The sequence below is a fragment of the Ictalurus punctatus genome, chromosome 2, assembly GCF_001660625.3.
Source record: "Ictalurus punctatus breed USDA103 chromosome 2, Coco_2.0, whole genome shotgun sequence".
Classification (NCBI taxonomy): domain Eukaryota; kingdom Metazoa; phylum Chordata; class Actinopteri; order Siluriformes; family Ictaluridae; genus Ictalurus; species Ictalurus punctatus.
This window is the reverse complement of record NC_030417.2, coordinates 6,388,894-6,409,791: the sequence shown is the minus strand read 5'-3', so window position 1 is coordinate 6,409,791 and position 20,898 is coordinate 6,388,894. Positions and strand designations below refer to the sequence as shown.

The following is a 20,898-nucleotide window of genomic DNA, read 5'->3' as shown; positions in this document are numbered from 1 at the left end:
AAGCGCTATCCGCCCTCTTCCACATACAGGAGCTCACAATTGGCTAGGGTCACTGTGATTGACAGCAGAGTGAGAGTATACCATCCCATTTTGCTCTCTTGGCTCCTGGCCACAGTCGCAGTATCGTTCAGGATTAGAACTCGCCGTCCCCAGATGACAGAGAGAACACTCTTCTGTGGCGCTATTTGGGAGCCCAGTGCATCCTAGTGGCATCTTATCAGACCTCATATCATCAATCTTCACAAGAGATCTTGAACCACCACCACAAAGCAATCAATGATCCACCGCCATTAATTTTTAAAAATCTTTTGACACACTGGCAAAGTGCTGTGTGTTCTACTTCTTTCACAAACCCTTAGAGGTTAGTCCAAGCGCTGGAGTGGAAAATTTTTGAATGGGTGTGTCTAATGATCATTCTCTTAAAGGGTGCCAATAAATCTAGAGCTGTCAGTAGGTGCATAGTTACAGAACTATATTGCTGTCAAAATATATGCATAATTTATACAAAATAACTGTGTCAGCTCTCTATATTGCTGACTCATTAAGTTTGTTTTTTTTCCTGGAGCAGCTTGCACATCTGCAAAGGTACCATCAATGCTGAAAGGTATATACAGTCTTTAGAGCAACATATGCTTCCATTAAGATTCCATCACATCTTTACTTCTGAGAGACTCTGCCTCGCTAAGATACTTTTTATACCCAATCATGTAACTCACCTGTTTCCAATTAACCTAATTAGTTGCAAAATTTCCCTCCAGCTGTTTCTTTTTAGTAACCCTCACTTCTCCAGCCTTTTGTTGCCCACTCCCCAATTTTTTATTTTTTTAAAAAAAAATTTTTAAACATGTTGCGGCCATGAAATTCAAAATTACCTTATTTTTTTTCCTTAAAAAGATACATGTCCTCAGTTTAAATATTTCATATGTTTTCTCTGTTCTATTATGAATAACATATGGTTGTAGGAGATTTGCAAATCATTGCAATCTGTTTTTATTTACATTTCACACAGCGTCCCAACTTTTTTGGAATTGGGGTTGTATATTAATTTAATCATGCATCAACAAACACTTGTGAATACTGCCCTCCTGAAATAATAACATTACAATGACCTCACTGCTGTAATACAATTCTTTATGTTTAGTTATTCATGGTGTGTGCTTTAGTGCGTTGCTACGGAAAGAACGCATTCACAACGTGACTTTTCTACCCAGCGTGTTACTCAAGTTCACTTGTGCATTCGCATCCTTTTGTGCAGAAGCGAGTTGTAATATCGTGTTTATGTTGTGAGTAAATGTCTGATTAATCTCATGTGTATAGGATGCGTTTGTGTGAGTTAATTAACCTGCCAGTAAAGCGCTTCAGTTTACCGCTGTTCATTCGCTGTTCAGCTTCAGCTCACGCAGCTCAATTACTGACTACGACTGGATTATTTCCAACACTAGAACTACAGTATTCTTTCTAGAACAGTTTTCTTCTTCAAAAAACAGTGTTAATATCTTGCGTCATTTTTTCAACAGTATGCTTTAATTAAAATCAGTGCTAGTGCATTCTACACACAAAATTCGAATGCACCCAGTTTTTGCATTCGAAGGTGCATTTTCATCTTAAGTTCGAAGTTTAATTTGACAGCCCCAGAGCAGACGAGAGGACAGAAGCAGAATGGCGAATAGCTGAAATGTTGGTGACGTTCATTCCTATGTAAACAAACACCCGTGAACACAATGGGCAATATCGAGGTCGGCTAAAATGATCGAGGTCACGTCCGACGGAATTATCGAGACAGGCCTACCCTTCGTTTTCGAAAGAGCAGCCTTAAAAGCAAAAGGGGTGTCTACACAACTCACAGCCAGCTCACATTTCAAAAAGAGTCATTCCTCGCCTTTGGGGGAGGGGACACATCATTTATTCATCGGGGGGGGGATCATTTGGGGGGGGGGATCAATAAATTAATCTAGACGGGTCTGAAAATGGGATTTTTCTCCTAAGAGAATTAGTGAGCAATAGCAAAGAGCACGGCTTCACCACTCTGCTTATTTCCAGCTATTAACCATATAAATTTGAGACATAAAAAAGGAGGAAGCAAAGAGAACAGCTAATAAGTCTTGGGGCTGCCACACGGACATTTTTTCTTTCCATTTATAAGATCAATTTCTCATTGCAGCACCGAAAAAGAATTTAAATTGATCTTTTACTACCATGTGACTGAAGAAATGGAAATGATCTTTGTTAGGAAATTAGGGACAGCCATTGTACAGTGCAGCTGACATACTTAGGGCGGGTAAATTCCTTCCTCAGGGGCCCAACACTATTTTTGCTTGTTTGTTTGTATTTGCTGTGCTGGGATTTTTATCTCACAACTGTCTAGTCAACAGCAAAGATTGTTTGGTCCTTTAATTTAGTCTTGGACTGATACTTTCCAGGACTTTGTCCAGGATTTGTTTTGACAGTTCTTCACGATACCGTTTCATTAGGCATGTTCTCAAACAAACTTTGGCTTCTTCCAGGAACAGGTCTATTTATACTGAGATTGTTTAATACTTTGTTGTTTTTTTTTTACACTTCATTCAACTAATTTTGTGACTTCTGATGGTTACTCCAGAACTAATAGGGGTATCCATCGCAACGGGGGAGTGAATACTTATGGAAGGCACTGCACATAGTGATATCAATTTTATATATAGAATCAATCAAGATCATTTCTGCGATCACAAAATCCTGGAGGGGCTGTCAAATAAAATGTTATGTAGAATTAAAAGAAGATGCCATGGCAAACGAGACCGATTTATACGCCGAGCCAATACAGCACGTCCTTGTGTTGGTGTGCTTTTGGTCATTATTTTAATTGGCATGTGCAATTGAAATAGCTACTTAAGCCATTTAAACTTGACAGTTTAGTCCATATATTAAAGTGCAGTTACTCGTTTCAAATAATATGATTTGAAACAGGTTAAATGAGCTTTCCATGGAGTTAGTCTTCTTAATGCGTAAATTCTCACGCAAGAGAAGGTTATGAATGTTTTTATGATCTTACAGGATTTTCTTGAATGTAAATGCTCCTACGAACAATTTACGAGTAAATCCCTTCGCCTCCAGCTTGATAACTGAGCCCCAATGTGTTCCAACTCGTTTATCAATTTCACCGTGGATTCTGATCCGATCCCAGAAATCCTGGGCACAAAGCAGATGTCGACAATCTCCCTACCAGCACAGTTTAGAACAATGCGAGGAAACCCTTGTGAAAACCAGCTCAGGATCAACCTGAGGACTCTGGAGCTATGAGGCAGCAAAGCAACCCAATGACCTACCAATAGTCAATAATACTGCAGCATTCGTGATTCTGAAGCTTGTGGCCAGAAAAGTGTAGAATAAGTATCTTTTTAAAAAAATATTAAGAATAGCATCTGTCACCACCAAATGAATAGCCCGGTATTTTGTCTCATCACAGTGACTAATTCTAAGAAAATAAATGCAAATCATTACAGCACCTGGGCTGTAAAAGGGAAGCCTCTGTTTAATTAGCATGTAGTGCTGTCATTGTGATAGCAGGCAGTTAACTTCAAGGACAGTGAAGCTCATTTTAAACCCGAGGCGATAATTGCGCCACTCTTTCACCGTCGCCGTGATGCTTGCAACACAATCCTATGCTAATCAGTGTAGCTTTTCAAACCAGCTGGAAGTGGCAGAGCAGCAATCAAGAGTTTTATTTTTGTTGTGATTGCTGCGAGCGTGAATCGTTTGAAATATGTACAAAATATGGCAACGCAATCCCACATTTTGACTCGCACCTTGTGTAAAAAAAATAAAAAATAAAAATTTTAAAAAAACAAACAAACAACTATTTGCTGTTCCTGCCTACGCTGACAAGGTTGCGTGATGGTCCCAAGAGTTTACACTGGAGCCAAAGATCTAATGAGTTGTAGCGTACGAGGATGAAGGCTTTGCTGCAGGTCTCGGAGGCTTTTCGACAGCTGTTAAGTAGAAAACGCCAGACCTGCCCACGGCGCACCCTCTAGGACGAGGTTTGCACCCGATGTGCATTTTGAACTTGTTATAAGAAAACATGAAAGGAAATCTTTGAAGATCAAGGTTTTTATGCTTGCCTGCTCAGAACAGTCGACATATATCCAGTAGATGTGATACAATCCCCTCCGACGGTACTGGAACGGCAAGGCCAATACTGTTGCCTTTCGCTATATACGCAATACATTTGGGTTTGAGATCAAAAGATGAGCGCGAGACGATAGAACTTAACGTCAACTTTCATTTACATCAAGATGTGTTTAACAACTTAGAACATGGCAACTTTTTAAGTAATGGACCAGATACTCAAAGTAAATTACACTTAGTATTTTATCGGATGAACTTCTCTCACTTGTAGGCTTCAATTCGATAAGTGGATAGAAGTGCGGAGCCATTTTAGGCAGGAAACCCGAAAGACACTTTTGAACACTCAGGCAGTGAGCTTTTCAAAGTAAGATACGGTCACTGGTCTTAGAAAAGGTCCACAGAATCCCATCTATAAACGAGCGACAAGTTAACAAAAATGGTCTCATGATTACGTTGTGCTTTTTTTCTTCGCAATAAGCTGATCTGATTTCCAGACATTCGACACAATTCTACGATTTAGACAGGTTGTGTTGACCTGTCCAGGAGCAACTTCATCCCCTTCACCAGTAATAAATTGTTCAATCTTGAAAAAGTGCTGCGAGCGTTTATTCCAGTTTTAATGTGTTGTCATGGCGCATTTGTTCAAAAGCACAGCATTTTTGCTGACAGGAGAATTATCTGTCTGTGCAGGGCGCATGCCGATTTCAGCCATATTTTTTTTCTTTGAAAAGGTATTGGGGAGTGTCTATACAATGACTGACAAGATGCAAATCCGAACATAAACAAGCACTCTGGACTGTAAGGCAAATAGGTTTTCTAAGCACATGGGCTTCAACAGTGACTTTTTTTTTTTTTAAATCATGTTCTACATAGTAAGAAGTTAAAAAAGAAAAACTATTGCACCTTAAAACGTTACTAGAGAATTGAAGATTAAACAGATTAAACATTAAACCGATTAAGAGATGATTAAACAAGAAAAAGTTTGCTTCGTTCTGTGAATGAAGTTGGTTCTTGGCCTTGTTATTTGACAGACCCTACCAGAATCTCCAGACTGATCTCTGTGACCTTTGATGATTCAATATTCTGCAAAATGCAGATGGATTCAAACCTTTGTGTGCATGTGCCTGCATATCGTTCTCCGTTGTCCAACGGGGCCAACCTTGTGCGTTCTCTTTTATTCAGAACATCGCTTAGCTTGTCAGTTTTCCTGCCTCAGCTTTCTGTCATTAGTTCCCTCCCTGCCCCTGCCCTTCAATTATTTCCTTGAATCAAATTCTCGGCTTCGTCTTATTCTGCATTAACCCTGATAATCCTAATAGAGTTGACAAAAACACTGAGAACTCCAGCTATGAGACGACCAAGATGTCAGCTACACGCAGATTGCAGCCCAGAGTTTGTCTGGGAAAATGTTTCTCTTGCGTCCTTCTTCTACAGCATGAAGTTCATCTTTATCAGAGGCAAACGTGGAGGGTGGGGTGACGCATCGCTGCTTGGGGAAGGCGCACTTTTTCTTCCTTTGTCCTTGAACTGTCAGAACTCTGATGAAGACTCGGTTACTGAATCGTCAAGGTTGAGCAATGCTGACCCGAGCCGGATTTAAAGAAGAGTTTTATACAGGCCGTTAAGAAAAGAGCTTTGGCTCTGGGAATGGAGCTGTGTTCCTGGTTTTGTGCAAATGAGCAAGATATAAAGCAAGTACTAATATTATGAGAGATCCTCTTGGGGTGTGTGTGTGCGCGTGTGTGTCTGTGCATGCAAATCAAGGCATCTTGTTCTCATTTTTAATACCCCCAATCGCTGAAGCTATTCTGCACGCTCAGGTCAGTCCCTTTCTCACACACTATTGAAGATGCTGTGTAAACCCTGAAAAAAGGGGGTGCAAGCTGTATGTAAATGTGGGAATGACTGTTTTAAACACTATTGCATTCCCATATTGGACAGTGATTTATTTTTAAAAACAATGTCAGTAAATGACCTCCTGGTTCTCTTCACTCGTTCGGCCAATTCTCAACACTTTTGAAAAGATCTCTTCTGCTGATTGACCTACTTGCCATCTTCCTATCCTCGGCGCGATTTCAACAACATGGCCGACATTCGAAGAAGCTTGTCTTTAAATGAATAGTGAAAGTTTCAAAGATTAGTTTATCTACATGAGCAAATGGCTATATAATGAACGTTGCCCTTTTTTTTGATTTCGGTTTCCACTGTCATCTCCCCGAACCGACAAACTCGGCATGCCCGATTAGCCTCATTTAACGTGCTGGAGTCAAACGTGGGCAAATACATTCAAGCGCGCTCATCCCTGACTCCCATATCAGTTGCCTCCTATTAAAAAATAAGAAAGGACGAGGCGCATAATAGTTTGCGATTAGTCAAGAAGAGAAAAGAGAGAATGAGAGGGAGAGAGTGAAAGAACAATAAGGGCGAGCCAGAGAGGGAGGGGGGGTTGCGTTTCACTCCAGCTGCTGCTGGAGGAAAGGCCAGTGCTGTTTGTGATAATTACTTCATTAATCCATGGAGTTGAATAGATGCGTACACTCATGATCACTGGCAGCGAAGGGATCCAAACAAAACGAGACAAAACATTAGTTTTTCCATTGTTCCCACACATCAGTGGATTACCATCATACTGATAAACTTCTTTCTCTGCATGGCGCGCGCACACACACACACACACACACACACACACACATACATATATATAGAAGTAAAAAAAAGAAAAGCAGTGGCTCCTTTATCCTATAATTTAGGTGCCATTGTTTGGTTCTACTCATCTCCTTCCAAAAGAGACGTTACTGCAAATCAATCTAAAATTCTTCTGACATTTTTCACCACCATCCAGCTGAGTTTCCACTCAATCACCACTGCCAGCCAGCAGTTAACGACTGCACGGCAGATATTATCATCATCACGCCCTCCTCTACTCTCCTTAAACCTAAAAGAGTGGAAATGCTTGCTTTCCTGTCTTTATTTTTTTTTTAAGGCTGGGATGAGAATTTGTTTATCAATTTGTTTTGAATGATAAATAGTGAGTGGGGGGGGGGGGGGGGGTAGGCGGGGGATCAATATAGCACAAGCCTAGATTTGTTCAAATCCTGTTCGGTACAAATGTGCACCAATATATCGAATATGTAAACAAACTTTAAAGCAAGAATATCAAGTCATCACTCTGTCTGACTTGCTGATGATTTTACTGAAACCTAAAAATATCGTTTTGCTAAACTTTCTCAATAAGACTTATTAACTGCTTCATCTTGGTTAGCGTCATCATGTTATACGATGAAACCTAAAATGTTAAAAATGGTCAAAACAGGCTAAGCGAATGTAATACCCGCCCTTAATCCATTAATATTTGGCAACACAGTCAAAGATCTGTTAGACCATGGGGGCACGAAATGAATCTATTTGCTTCGACTTGCACCTTTAGATAGAAACGGACAAAACTGCATATCCAATAAAGCAAACACAGAAAATGGATAGCATGTTTTGTTTTACTCATTCATCTATGCGAATCCAGCATAGGTCACGTTAGTAAATGATGTTTGTTTGTTTTTCCATCCATCCATCTTCTATACCGCTTATCAGGGTTACGGGGGAACCTCGAGCCTATCCCAGGGAGAATCGGGCACAAGGGTGACAGGGTGCCAATCCATTGCAGGGCACAATCACATACACATTCACACACCCATTCATACACTACGGACACTTTAGACATGCCAATCAGCCTACCATGTATGTCTTTGGACTGGGGGAGGAAACCGGAGCACCGGGAGGAAACCTCCGCAGCACGGGGAGAACATGCAAACTCCGCACACACAGGGCCACGGTGGGAATCGAACCCCCGACCCTGGAGGTGTGAGGCGAACGTGCAAACCACTAAGCCACCGTGTGCCCTTGTTTGTTTTGTTTGTGTTAAATTGCTGTTTTTAAATCAAGGACAAACTGTCTTACATTGCCAACATGTCTCACATAACTTGAGAAAAGAAATTTGCAAAATGTCAGGTACCAGTGTCAGGTACTGGAAGAACAAGAGCTTTGATATGACTATCGTACTAAAAAGATCCCTAATTACAGTCATTTCAGGAGTTGAATTTCAAATCATTAGTTAATTGGTAGCTATAGCTAGCAGATGCAAGTTATGTTTTGTTCTTAATCACTGGAGTTCTGGCCAAATAAGCTACTGTACCATATGCCACTTCCTCTCAACACCCGAGCCACGGAAAAAATAGGCGAAATTAGCATTCGAGCCACGAGATCTCTGATGGTGTGATAATACAGTATGAACCAGATGCAAATAAAAAGTATATATCAAGTAACAAAGTGCCTGATATACAGTAGACAATAAGAACATGAAGCCTTTAAAGCTTAACTGGGGTTCAAGCTGTCATGGCTGATCAGTTACTCTATCGATCACACCAGATACAAGAGCGACTCTCTGACATTTTATCATTCTAGTTAATGTCTCAAAAAGAGTTTCAGTACGACGAGCTCATGTCAGATTCCAAAGTTAGCCTGAAACATCTGCATTATCCACACACTTTAATCATCAACAGCAATTCGCTGCCTACGCATTATTATTGATCATTAAAAACATATTCAGTCCAAACTCCTTGTTTACTTTCACAAACATGACCTTCAAACGACGTTACCCGCCATTCATCGTTATCTCCTCATTAAATCCTGTCTGGACAAATCGCTCGAAAGAGATTTCTCATTTTCATTGCTCGGGCGTTTGCTTCGCACGCGCTTTAATTGGGTGCCGGGGGAGGAGACGATCCGATATGTAGAAAACGGAGCAATGAATTGGATGCAATCGGCATTCTGAGAGGCGGTTCCAATTATGCACCGTTTTCTCTGGCCATGAAACTCACCGCGCTCACGCCGGAAAAGTTCATTTTACAAACGCTGTGGCGGCATACGGTGGCATCTAGGCTAGTATGCTCTTCTCGTCATTGCAGTTTGGTTAACTACTTGTAAGACGGTCGAGTTGGAAAGCTAGCTGTCCGAATGAGCAGCATATACCTTTCGCAATTTGTACAAATGGAGAAAAAATAAAAAAGAGGCGCGGCAAAAATGGCCTACTGTGCAATTCTATAAGTGGCAACCACCAGCAAGATCAACCGAACAACACAGCTGAACATTTACACTATTTCCTGTTTATTTCTTGTTAACCTCACACCTCTTCCAGCTAAATAACTTATTATTTAAGAAAAAAACTCAATTTCCTGTTACTTCCTCATACCTCACAAGTTTAGCCAATCATTGCGAAGTCTTGCCAATCTCCTAATTCTGTAAGTGCTGAGCCGTGTTTAGCTCTAGAATGTGTTTAGATCCTTTGTTTGTGTACCCAACTACTCTTATGGCTCACCCTCTGAATTTGAGCGTGTTTCAACTTTGAATATTGGACTGTTTTGTAATTAGAAATAAAGCCTTCTCACGGATCCTAACCACCCTCATAGGTCTGTCTGTTTCCCCCCCTTCTCCTACATTCAAGATATTTTCACTTGCTGAGAGAATTTTTTTTTTTTCCTGGTGTTACACTTGAGCAACTAGCACCTGGAGGTATACAGGGTCTCAGATCAAACGATTTGCATTACGTAGAAACGACTGAGCACTGTGTGGTACTTCATCTGATTGACCTGCACCAGAACAGCCTGCATACGAACAACCATTGATTTCTCATTCTGTGTGATACGGCTCAAAGCGTAGGAGACCAACCTGGTTTATATTTGATGCAACTTCGTGTGCGCTTGCAGAAGCGGCAGCAATGCGAGTGCCATTGTTCGCACACTCGCTGCGCATCTTATGTACATCCAGATGATTAAAAAGCTACATTCGCTAGATGGAATGCCCGAACCAAATAACTCTCTTAAAACTTCCTGCCGTCCTCATGACTGTTATCATGAGCTGTGTCTCAAATCTAAAACTCCTACCTTACATTAAAAAGGTATTTACTAATCTTAAAAAAAATAATAATAATAAAAATCCAGAACACTGGTGTTAGACAAATTTTAGGTTTGAAGGTGTCGTGAGAATTTTTTACAACTCAAATGCTAACTGTAATAGGAAAACAGGTTATTGTTAGTCCTCAATAAAGGTTTAAATTGTACGCAAGTAAGTCGATGATTTGAGACACAATGCTAGTTTGTTTGGGACGGTAGATGGACAGGGAAATTTGTCCATTTTTTATTGTTGAACTATGCTAGTGTCAGGATAGTGAAAAAAAGATTAAAATAACATGTACCCTATTCTTTTAAACGTGGCTTGTCTGAATGTGACACCCATTAACATTTCAAAACATCCATCCATCCATATTCTATACCGCTTATCCTTTTCAGGGTCACGGGGAACTTGGAGCCTATCCCAGGGAGCATCGGGCACAAGGCGGGGTACACCCTGGACAGGGTGCCAGTCCATCGCAGGGCACAATCACATACACACTCACACACCCATTCATACACTATGGACACTTCAGACACGCCGATCAGCCTACCATGCATGTCTTTGGACTGGAGAAGGAAACCGGAGCACCCGGGAGGAAACCCCCGCAGCAAAGGGAGAACATGCAAACTCCGCACACACAGGGCCATGGTGGGAATCGAACCCCCGACCCTGGAGATGTGAGGGGAACGTGCTATCCGCTAAGCCCATTTCAAAACATCAGCACACATAATCCATCTTTGACATTTCTAATATTCATTTGTAAAATAAAAGAACGAAACAAAAGTGGACATTGTGAGTTTCTCTCTCGACTCCGCAGGTCAATCGAGCGACCCTGTATGATATGGGAATCCCTGAAAATGGATGAATGAACGAACAAATCCAAATATTACACTCACTCACCGTTTATTAGAGTCGAGTCTTCTTGTGATCACAATACTAGCTTGCGTATATCGCTTTACACTACTGCAGGATTTCATATGTACTATATCCTTGTACCTTGTGTCCTTCACCCAGTTATCTTGCTTTTCCATGATGCCTGGCTTTGCCAAGTTTCTGCGTGTTTGTCTGATGAGAATGGATTTGTTTTCGTGTTCTGAAGCTTGCCGATGAGTCTGAGAAATGTCAACGCAAAAACTAAAATAAATGCATCAGTGCCTGTCTCTACAGACTGTACAAGAACCAGCTTTTAAAAATAAAAAAAAAAAAAGGAACAGCAGCACACAGCAGAAAAAAAACGGGCTCCTGTATGGCTCTGGGAAATCATGTGAAGTATATCAATCCAACCGCTGCAACCCCTTGCTTACTGACAAGAGCTACTGCTATGTCCCGAATGCATATTGACTATTCGGTGAAGTGAAACTCATGTAATATTTTCTGTATTCCTAACATAAGGGTCACTAAAAGGGAAGAAAAAAAACCTGCCATCCACAACGACACAATAAACTGGAGCTAAATGCTCACAAATAAATTCCTGTAATGTCTAAAAATAAAGGTCAGCCTCTTTGGCCCTGCTCTCACATACTGTCACAGATATGGAAAGAAAACTGGAAAGAAAAAAAAAAACTAATATCTTAAGAAAAAATCTATTAATAACAACAACAACAACAACAACATCTGGAATCTGGAAGTTTCAGCATCGTATTTCATGTAAACATCAACGGATTGAAAATTAAACCTCCATCTTTCAGCTCAAGTCTACCTCTCAATGTTTTTGAAAAATGCAGTTTAAATGGGCACGGATGGCTGTGAGAAGAAGGGAGGGGGAGTGGGCGTGTCAGGGAAAGGCAGGGGAGGAAGAGGGGGGGGCCTTCAGAACACTCACAATAAAGATGGATAGTGACAAAGTTTGCAGATGAGGCAGAGGACTTCTCTTCTCCTGAATCCCCAGGGCTAAATGGAAACACAATAGGTAGCAGTCAAGGTCCTCTTCCCTGTTTATTTAAACCATTAGCCCCTGGCATAACTATGGAGGAAAACAGAAAATAAAACCGGAGGCAGCGCGGATGAGAAAAGTGTCGGAATGGTAGATAAAATAAAAAAAAAGCGAAGGCTCTTCCCTTCAATTCGGACTCCCGTTGTATAGCTTTGCACACGACGGCCTGCGGAGCTTTAAGCGTTTTAATTTAGCTCAAAAGGCAAGTAAAACGGTCATGGTTAAAATTAGACACCCACCTCATTTGAAGGGATGGAGAAGTCCTCGGGACTTAGTACAGCAACATTGTATAGACGCAAACTGCTTTCACGAGCAAGTCCGAAGTCCACCTTTCTCCAATTCTCATTGACTCTCCCGAGAAAGCACACTCGTACTCTTTACACCACTGAAACGGACTCCTTCGACCCATTTGAACCTCTCTCATCTACTACATCTGTAGGAAAGCACCACGTGCTGTCATGAATAATTAAGAGACGGCATCTTCTCATAGGATAAGAACACGCAGAATAATTATGAGACACTGACACATCATCAAAGTTCTATAGTACACTGCCAGGTCACTGCCTGTGACGTGTAACAAGAACAGATTTTCCAGCCATGAGTGTGTGTTTGGTTAATAAGATAAATGTGAATCTGCAAAGGCAGTGGAGTACGAAAGTACAGCGAATATGCAATATGAAACCAAGGAAACTGGAATTTTGCCAATTTAATACCTGCCCTTCGGCCATATTAATTTGCACATGCAAATCAATGCCATCTCTGTAGTGACTTTTAAGCTTAGTAAACCACAGTGTGGGTGCAAAATTAATCGACGTGCATAAACACGTACTGAATTTTACACCTTAACGTAAAAACACTTCAAACTGCATACTGTACAGCAGACACGAGACGGACGCAATTCTTCTCTGGATGTTGTCTCTTTTGTGTGCATCTACGTAAATCAATGCCTGCGTGTGCCATCATTTCTCTCTGCAGCTTGTGCTACTGCAAATGTTTGCTTCCCAGGCTCGTTCTAAAACAAAGCTTAGCCCTCCAGGGTTGTCTTGAGGCATACATTACTTCTCAGGACAGGTCCTGAAACAAACAGTAGATCTTCAAGCTCACCGAGTGGCAAAGAGTAGATATCTCTTGGCTTGTCCTAAAGCACAGATCAGGGATCCAAGATAAAACACCGAATAAAAAAGACACGAGCGTTTCAGGAAGATCAGGAGGAGTAACCTCGGAGTAAATGTTGGCCAGGAGTCATCATTTCTAGCCCTGGAAGGCTTGAATCAGGCCGTTTCCTGGCTCAAAGACAGCTCACTAGTGACTCACCAGATGGTGTGATAATGAAAAAAAATCACCAATCTCAAGCCCTTCAGGACGGTTAAAGACGACCCTTGTCGTGGACATGAAACTGGTTATCGAATCCAAATAAGTGCAAGTAGCCTGATTTGATCTGTAATGAAGACAGATGGAGAGTGGAGAGAAGGAGAGCAGAGCGACTCTGTAGCAGAGATGGTTTCTGTTCGACCAGGAAAAAAAAGAAAAGAAAAGAAAAAAAAAATAAATAAAAAATCACAAATAATTTTTAATAAAAAGTTCAAACTGTGGTCAAGCACTCCTCCAAGAACTTCACGCGCGTGATAACCATACTGGTTTACTATATTTGGCTCGACATGACAAAATGAATGAAAAGGAGTTTACATCTTATCCTTTTCCTCTAAAAAAAGAAAGTCCATTTGTGTGGAATTCGAGACGGCCTGCCAAAGTACATTCAACGTATTCGGACAAAAGCACTCGTTCAACATTAGTACTTTATCGCAAAGCTGTTGATGGTAGTTACAGCTCTGAGACGTCTACAGTAAGAAGCAATTCACTTTTTGGAGAAATGTGGTTAAAATTGGGGACGACTCCTCTTGGCATATCATCGTCAGTTCCCCAAGGTTACAAAGAGTCCTTCTGATGCACTCACAATTTCATAATCCTCTATAATGTTTCAAAGGGATTCAGGTCAGGAGACTAGACAAGGCTTTCTTGAATTCATTTGTCTGTAGGTCTGTAGCCGCTGTCTTGCTGAAACGTTCCTCTTCTCCCCACTCTAATAGTTTAAGGATGTCCCAATACCTTCCTTAGTTCATGTCTTCTTCAATGACATGTAATGCCCCAGTACCGGTTTCAGAGAAGCACTGTAGATCATGATGCTCCCACCCCCATGCTTCACTCGTCGGTATGGTGTTCTTGGGATCGTCCGCTCAACCCTTTCTCCAAACATGTCAAGTATTGTCACACTTCTATAACTGTATTATCTGACCAAACTGTTGCTCCAAAAGAAATCGGATTTCTCTACATGCTTTTAGACGTGCATCACTGTGCTTCTGTTTTTAGCAGAGCTGCTTTGCATGCGGTGTAGGAACGGTGTGGTTTCGTTGCTTGTTGTTCTGTGTGTAACTGCTGCTCCTGCTGCTTTCATGTCATCCTGCAACTCTTTTCGACTCCAGCGACTGCTGGGTTCTCTCGTACCTTCCTCATCATTAGTCTGAGAGCATGTTGTGATATCTTGTGTGACGCATCCAGCCTGAGACTATTAGTTGTGCTTTTGTCTCTCCTCTCCATCAATAGCTGGTGTGTGGTGGGCGTTCAGGCGCACTAGGGCTGCCGTCGCATCATCCAGGTGGCGGTTGAGGAGATTTCCCGCCCATACAACGTACAGTGCTCCGAGTGTCTAGAAAAGCTCTATATAAATGTGAATGTAAAACTTTCAACCTGCATATGAATATCATCAATCCAGTTGTACTGACGGTAACATTTAAGGTCTTTGCTAGAGCTTCCATTCAATTGTTGCTTAATAAAATTTGAATTTTAAGATGCTCCTCCACCTTCAGCATGACCGCCACTGGTGGTGTAAAATCTTCCCAACCAATGGCAACGTCTTATATAATGACACCAGGTGCAGTTTTTGCAGTATTTACATCTAGGACTTGAATAATTTTTTATAGAAAGTTTACACGCATTTTTTTAAAAAGTAGTTTCCGAATACTTTTTAAACCACGTTTTAGTGTATGCCTCTTATCTTATGAATATGGAATTTGTGTTTATATTTAGTCAATAAAATGTTGTTACGCGTGTATATTTGAAGTGGATAATTGCACCGGAAGTATATTAAGTGTCAGAACACTTATTTCCTCTTAGGGACTTCAGCTGTTGTGACACACACACACACACACAAAGAATCTTTGGCACTCCATCTACACAAGACATTTTCCTACAGCAATTTGAGCTCATCTCTTCAGCAGTTTGCTGTGATTGCACCGAAAGAGTTGTCTAGCTTCCACGGGCTGGTTTTTGTCTGTAGGTTCAGAAGAGTATTGATGGACTGTCTGTGCAGAGATCGTCTCTCTAGTCTGAGTGATGAAGTAACAATTAAAAACAAGCGAAATACAAAGACAACGCTCCGTAGGGCAGATGACTCCACATGACTTGCTAAAAATGCGGAGCTTTGACAAAGCAGACACATTAACACATTAAACTTACACTAAAACTACAGTTTATAAAATTGACATAATTGCAAATAATTAAAGTGTTTTTGCTGCCCTGGCAAATGTAGACACTTGAGTAGTTGCACAGCGTGCAGATTGAGTACAGAAAAGCTCGCAGCCTAGCAGAGTGCTCTGAAAGGAGTAATTATCAGCCGCAGCTCAAGAGGAAGACACTGCCTTCACTGTACGGTTGCAAGTAAGAATTATTATTGATTATAATTTACATGGATTATAATTTACATGTAATTATAAGACCCTGCATTGTCCAATATGCAAAGTAGAGTCTCGTATCTGCAGCTATGTAGTTCCCAATCGCCAGGCTGATTTCTTTAACCATCGACCCACTCGATGCACATGCATGCTTTCCAGAATTTTCCAGCTCCTGCTTTCTGAAGCCATTGCTGCTTTTCCTGAATTAATACGCTTTTGAAAACTGCAGTGGTGGTGGGGTTTTTTTTTTTAACCCTTCAGCTTCTCCTGATTTGAGATAAGTAGGATGCTAGGCGGTTAAGTTGAAACTTCGAACACGAGTACAGATAAAAGGGCTCATTTAACAACAATCACGGCAAAAGACCATGCAAAAAATTTTGTGCAATTCCGCCATTTCAGGTAGTTTCCGGCAAAAAAAAACAAAAAAAAACAAACAAGCAAGCAAAAAAAAAACACCTCAGCAAGTTGCATCACAATTTTTTTTTTTTAAAGCCGCAGCAAAATCGAGCAACAACCACAAAAGAAAACTCGGCGAAATCCTGTATGGACTCATTTATGCGATGCATTGTTTATTTAACCAATAACAGAGAAGTTTATAATATGAAAGCTGTTAAATATTTTTCCTAATTTTCCATGATTATGATTCAATCATTTAAGATCAGTTCATTGTAATTTTTGCTTACTCATGGTCTCATGATGTTTTTTCGTTTCTGTCCCTGATTATGTTATTGTCGAGGTGTTTTGCCTTTCGTCTCGTCTTTCTTTGTGGTTAAGGCTCTGGGTTACTGAACGGAAGGTCGGGGGTACTGCCAAGCTGAGGTTACTGAACGGGTTACTGAACGGAAGGTCGGGGGCACTGCCAAGCTGAAACTGTTGGGCCCTAGAGCAAGGCCCTTAACCCTCTCTGCTCCAGGGGTGCCGTATCATGGCTGACCCAACACTCTGACAGGCTGGGGTATGCAAAGAAAACAATTTCACTCTGCACTACTGTATATGTGACCAATAAAGACTCATTCTTAAGAAACAATGTAGTGCCCAGGCTGTCTTTGCGCACATAATAAACCATCTCTTTGACTATACCCCGGCTCTTGGACTCCTGATTCTTCAGGCATCTTACTTTTGTTGTAGCTGAAGCCTTTTGATCATCCAAAAAAGATTTACATCAGAGCACAGTGCTGTCTATTCCACTCGAGTAGAATGCAATACACTGGTGAAGCCACTAGGGGCAGCACAAGCGTTATTACCATTAGCTCTCGCACTACTGTGAGCTGTTTCCAAGCAGCAAAAAAACAAACAAACAAACAAAAACAGACCTGTGGATTTCACTTACAACATATAGGCTTCTTGCTTAGATAACGAAGTTGAAACGAGACCAGAGAAACGATTTGATCTCATTTCACACTTGAGCTTAAATGTAAGTGACAGTAAACACAAAGAATAGACAGAAGTCCAAATTCTATGGAATTGGAATTTAGCAAAGCTGCAATGAGAAAGAAGTCAAATAAATAAATAAATAAAACAATTTTAAAAAATCAAAACAAAGTAAGCGCATGGTACAACGCAGTCAGCACAAACAGCAGCACCTCAACAATCCTACTGGATAAAACTTAGGACATGGATGATGCTGTAGCCTCATACTGTATTACACTTCATTCAAGGGGCTTGATGTTTTTATGTAGTTGTGAAATATGTGCAGCAATTTCACTGCTTAATGAAGGCTGTTTAAGTTTAGCATGTTTCATTTTGGCTAGTTAAGATTAATGATGAACCTCTATATGAGTAGAGTTTAGATGAATAGGGGGAAAGAAAAGAAAGATCTTAAAACAAATACCTTGTTCAATTCCTTATTTGCCATTTAAACAAGTTATTGTTATTGTAACAGGGAAATATCATTAGAGTCCTATAAGAGAAAGTTAGTAGAGTAACAAAATGACAATAAAATGTTAAGATTCTCATTTAATCCTATTATTCGTCGATCATGTCACTGAAACTACGGTTTTCAGAGCGCGAGAGAGGAAAGGAGGCTATTTTCTCCTGTATAATTCAGAAATACAGATAAGACTGTCTGGAACTCATTTTCGTTGAAGAATAAATCACAACCGTGATCTGTTCTTCTAAAATGAATAGCTAATATACACTGTATCCAAATCCATTGTTCAGCTGAGTTGGTCTTCAGTATATATTTGTACACATGCGCGTGTACTACAGCTGGTTTTGGAGTCAAAACTCTTCGTTAGCAAAACTTTCCAGAGGAAAACAGACACACATCTATAGCATCCATCTCCGGTTCTCTCAGTCGCTTGGGCTGAGACTCACAAACATGTGACTCGACTTCCTTCGCAAATGTCAAGTACAATTTCTGCACACAGTCTGTAGAGAGAGAACCGTGTCTGTGTTTGGCTTCGTCCTCCTTCGAATGTACGCAACAGGCTTCCTACCAGAGCGGAGCTCAGTGGGAGTCGAGACTCTCGTCATGTTGCCTTATGCTTTCGCACTTTTCACTTTCACAGTTTCTGTTGGACCGGCGCTTGGAATATAAAAGCGCACGGCACACTGAGCGAGCGGTCATAAAAACGCTGCTTGCGAGCGCCCTGATCCGTGATGTGCAACTCAAGTGGAGAACTTTAAAGCATAGTTACAATACAGTCTTAAAATCTCAATCGCAGGACGAATTTAATAACAAACTCGGCTCGGTTTCCTTTTATTAATCTCCAGCTTTCGCGTGTGCACGGTTTAGTCCGTTTGAAGCAGTTCGCTTTTAGGCAAGGAACACATCTGAGAACAGTGGTCTTACCTGGCACGCACTCCAGAGATGCTCAGCTAGGCCGATGATGCGGGACAGGCCGAGTTTAAGTAGCGCAGACCCGAGCACGCTGGCGCCTCCTAGACAGATCAGACACTCGGTCAAATTGTTCTGCACTGCAAACTGCAGGGAAAGATAAAAACAAGGCATCACTGAGACACATTTGACCTCGTCTCGGGTATACAGAACCTATAGCCTAAGTGTCACGGACACACGGTTCAACACTCGGCCCCTTGCTGTTCCGTTCACAAAGAACCGATCATAAATCATGCAAAAACGTCAGGTAATTACTACAATATGACAAATGTTCCACGTGTCTATAGTTAAACCGGCTGCGTAAATACAGACGCACTGGCTTACGCAAGCCTATCGGGATCATTTGTCTCTGACGCATTCGATCTGTGATGAAGACCACTTCCACTGTAGCAAAAGGCTGCATTTATTTTTCCATGCATTTTAAAACAGGCCATTCTCCCGAGCTATAAGTTGCCTACGGCTCCATTCAGATGCGAGCTCGGAGAGAAAGAGTGAGAATCTGCATAAAAAGCTCTAAAAGCTTTGCGCTGGCCGTAAATGCAGTGGGGGTAAATCGACTCGGCGGACTGAGCACCTGAGAGGCAATAAGAAGCCCTTCGATTTCCTATTGAGCAACAGGGATGGCTGATGACTCGGGTGGGGTGGGGGGTGAAGGGGGCTCACGTAATGTGTCCTGAAAACATTCCACTGCTCATGCGTCTCGACTGGTTTAAAAAAAATGTATTTATTTATTTATTTTTTTTTACATATAACATCACACAACAGAGCAGTGAGTTTTCAGAGCTGGAGGCTAAAATGGCTTTTAAAAAGGTCACAGACTTCTTCAAACTAGAACAAAGGGGCAAAGCCACCTACAGGCATACAATGAGTGCTAATGGTAGGACGATTTTATTTTATTTTTTAATAAATAAATAAATAATTTAAAAGCTTTCTCGGAGGTCAAATGAAATAAAGGAGGACACATGCGGGTAGGGCTCAAGTGCATGTAATACAGCAAATGAATTCAATTAAATCTGTCAAGACTTAGTCAAGACTATCAAATACAACGGATCAGCTACGGGAGCTCAAATAAACACTGTGTACAACCGAGTTGAGCGATCTTGAGTTGGATGTGCTGATGAGCTACAACAGCAGAAGACCACGTTTTGTTCCATTCGTGTTAGCCAAGAACAGGAATCTGAGACTATACTGGGCACCGAAACTGGACAGTTGAAGATGACTACGCGATGTATTTCCATTCTTCAACTGCTGGGTTTTGGTGAGTCCGAGTATGAATCTCAAATCCCATTTGATTGGATAAATAACAGCACCATGGTATATCTTACATAGTAAGTGTAACAACTAAATAGGAAGCCAATCGAATTTTTTCCTATTTGAAGTCAGGATAAAAATGACTGAGTGTGATGTGGATCGCCTAAAACAAAAAAGAGCAAAATCTAGCGTGATATCAGCAAAAGGAAGACATTATTGGTGAAGGGAAAATTACATGAATGTTTATATACACAGATCAGCCATATCATTAAAAGCACCTGCTTAACATTGTGTAGGTCTCCTTTGTGCCGCCAAAACAGCTCTGACCTGTCGACCTCTGAAGGTGTGCTGTGGCATCTGGCACCAAGACATTAGCAGCAGATCCTTGAAGTTGCGAGTTGTGGCTTGTTTGTCCAGCACATCCCACAGATGCTAGATCAGATTGAGATCTGGGGAATTTGGAGGCCGAGTCAACACACTGAACTCTTTGTCATGTTCCTCAAACCGTTCCTGAACAGAGTGGTAGGCTGCATTATCCTGCTGAAAGAGGCCACTGACATTAGGGAATATCGTTGCCATGAAGGGGTGTACTTGGTCTGCAACAATGTTTATGTAGGTGGTACGTGTCAAAGTAACAACGACATGAATGCTAAGACCCAAGGTTTCCCAGCAGAACATTGCCCAGAGCATCACACTGCCTCCGCCGGCTTGTCTTCTTCCCATAGTACATCCTGGTGCCAACTCTTCCCCAGGAAAGCAACGCACACGCACCTGGCCGTCCTCGTGATGTAAAAGAAAACGTGCTTCATCAGCTCAGGCCACCTTCTTCCATTGCTCCATGGTCCAGTTCTGATGCTCATGTACCCATTGTACATGCTTTCGGCGGTGGAAAGGGCTACTGACTCTGACCGGTATGCAGCTACCCAGGCCCAAACGCAGCAAGCTGTGATGCATTTTTGGTAGGTACTAACCACTGCATACGGCACATGTTTTGGAGATCCTTACGCTTGCCCATTTTTCCTGCTTCCAACACATCAACTTCAAGAACTGACTGTTCACTTCCTGCCTAAATTATCCCACCCCTTGACAGGTGCCAT

General features: G+C 41.4%; 1 protein-coding gene across 2 annotated transcripts in view; it reads right to left on the bottom strand.

Annotated features, from left to right (window-relative positions):
* The window catches only part of mei4 (meiosis-specific, MEI4 homolog (S. cerevisiae)), a 51,064-nt gene that overhangs the window by 14,087 nt on the left and 16,079 nt on the right, over nt 1-20,898 (bottom strand). For both annotated transcript variants that reach the window (XM_017485098.3, XM_017485115.2), the window contains one exon: nt 18,506-18,637. In XM_017485098.3, the coding sequence (XP_017340587.1) occupies nt 18,506-18,637 (132 nt within the window). The remainder of the gene's footprint in view (nt 1-18,505; nt 18,638-20,898) is intronic.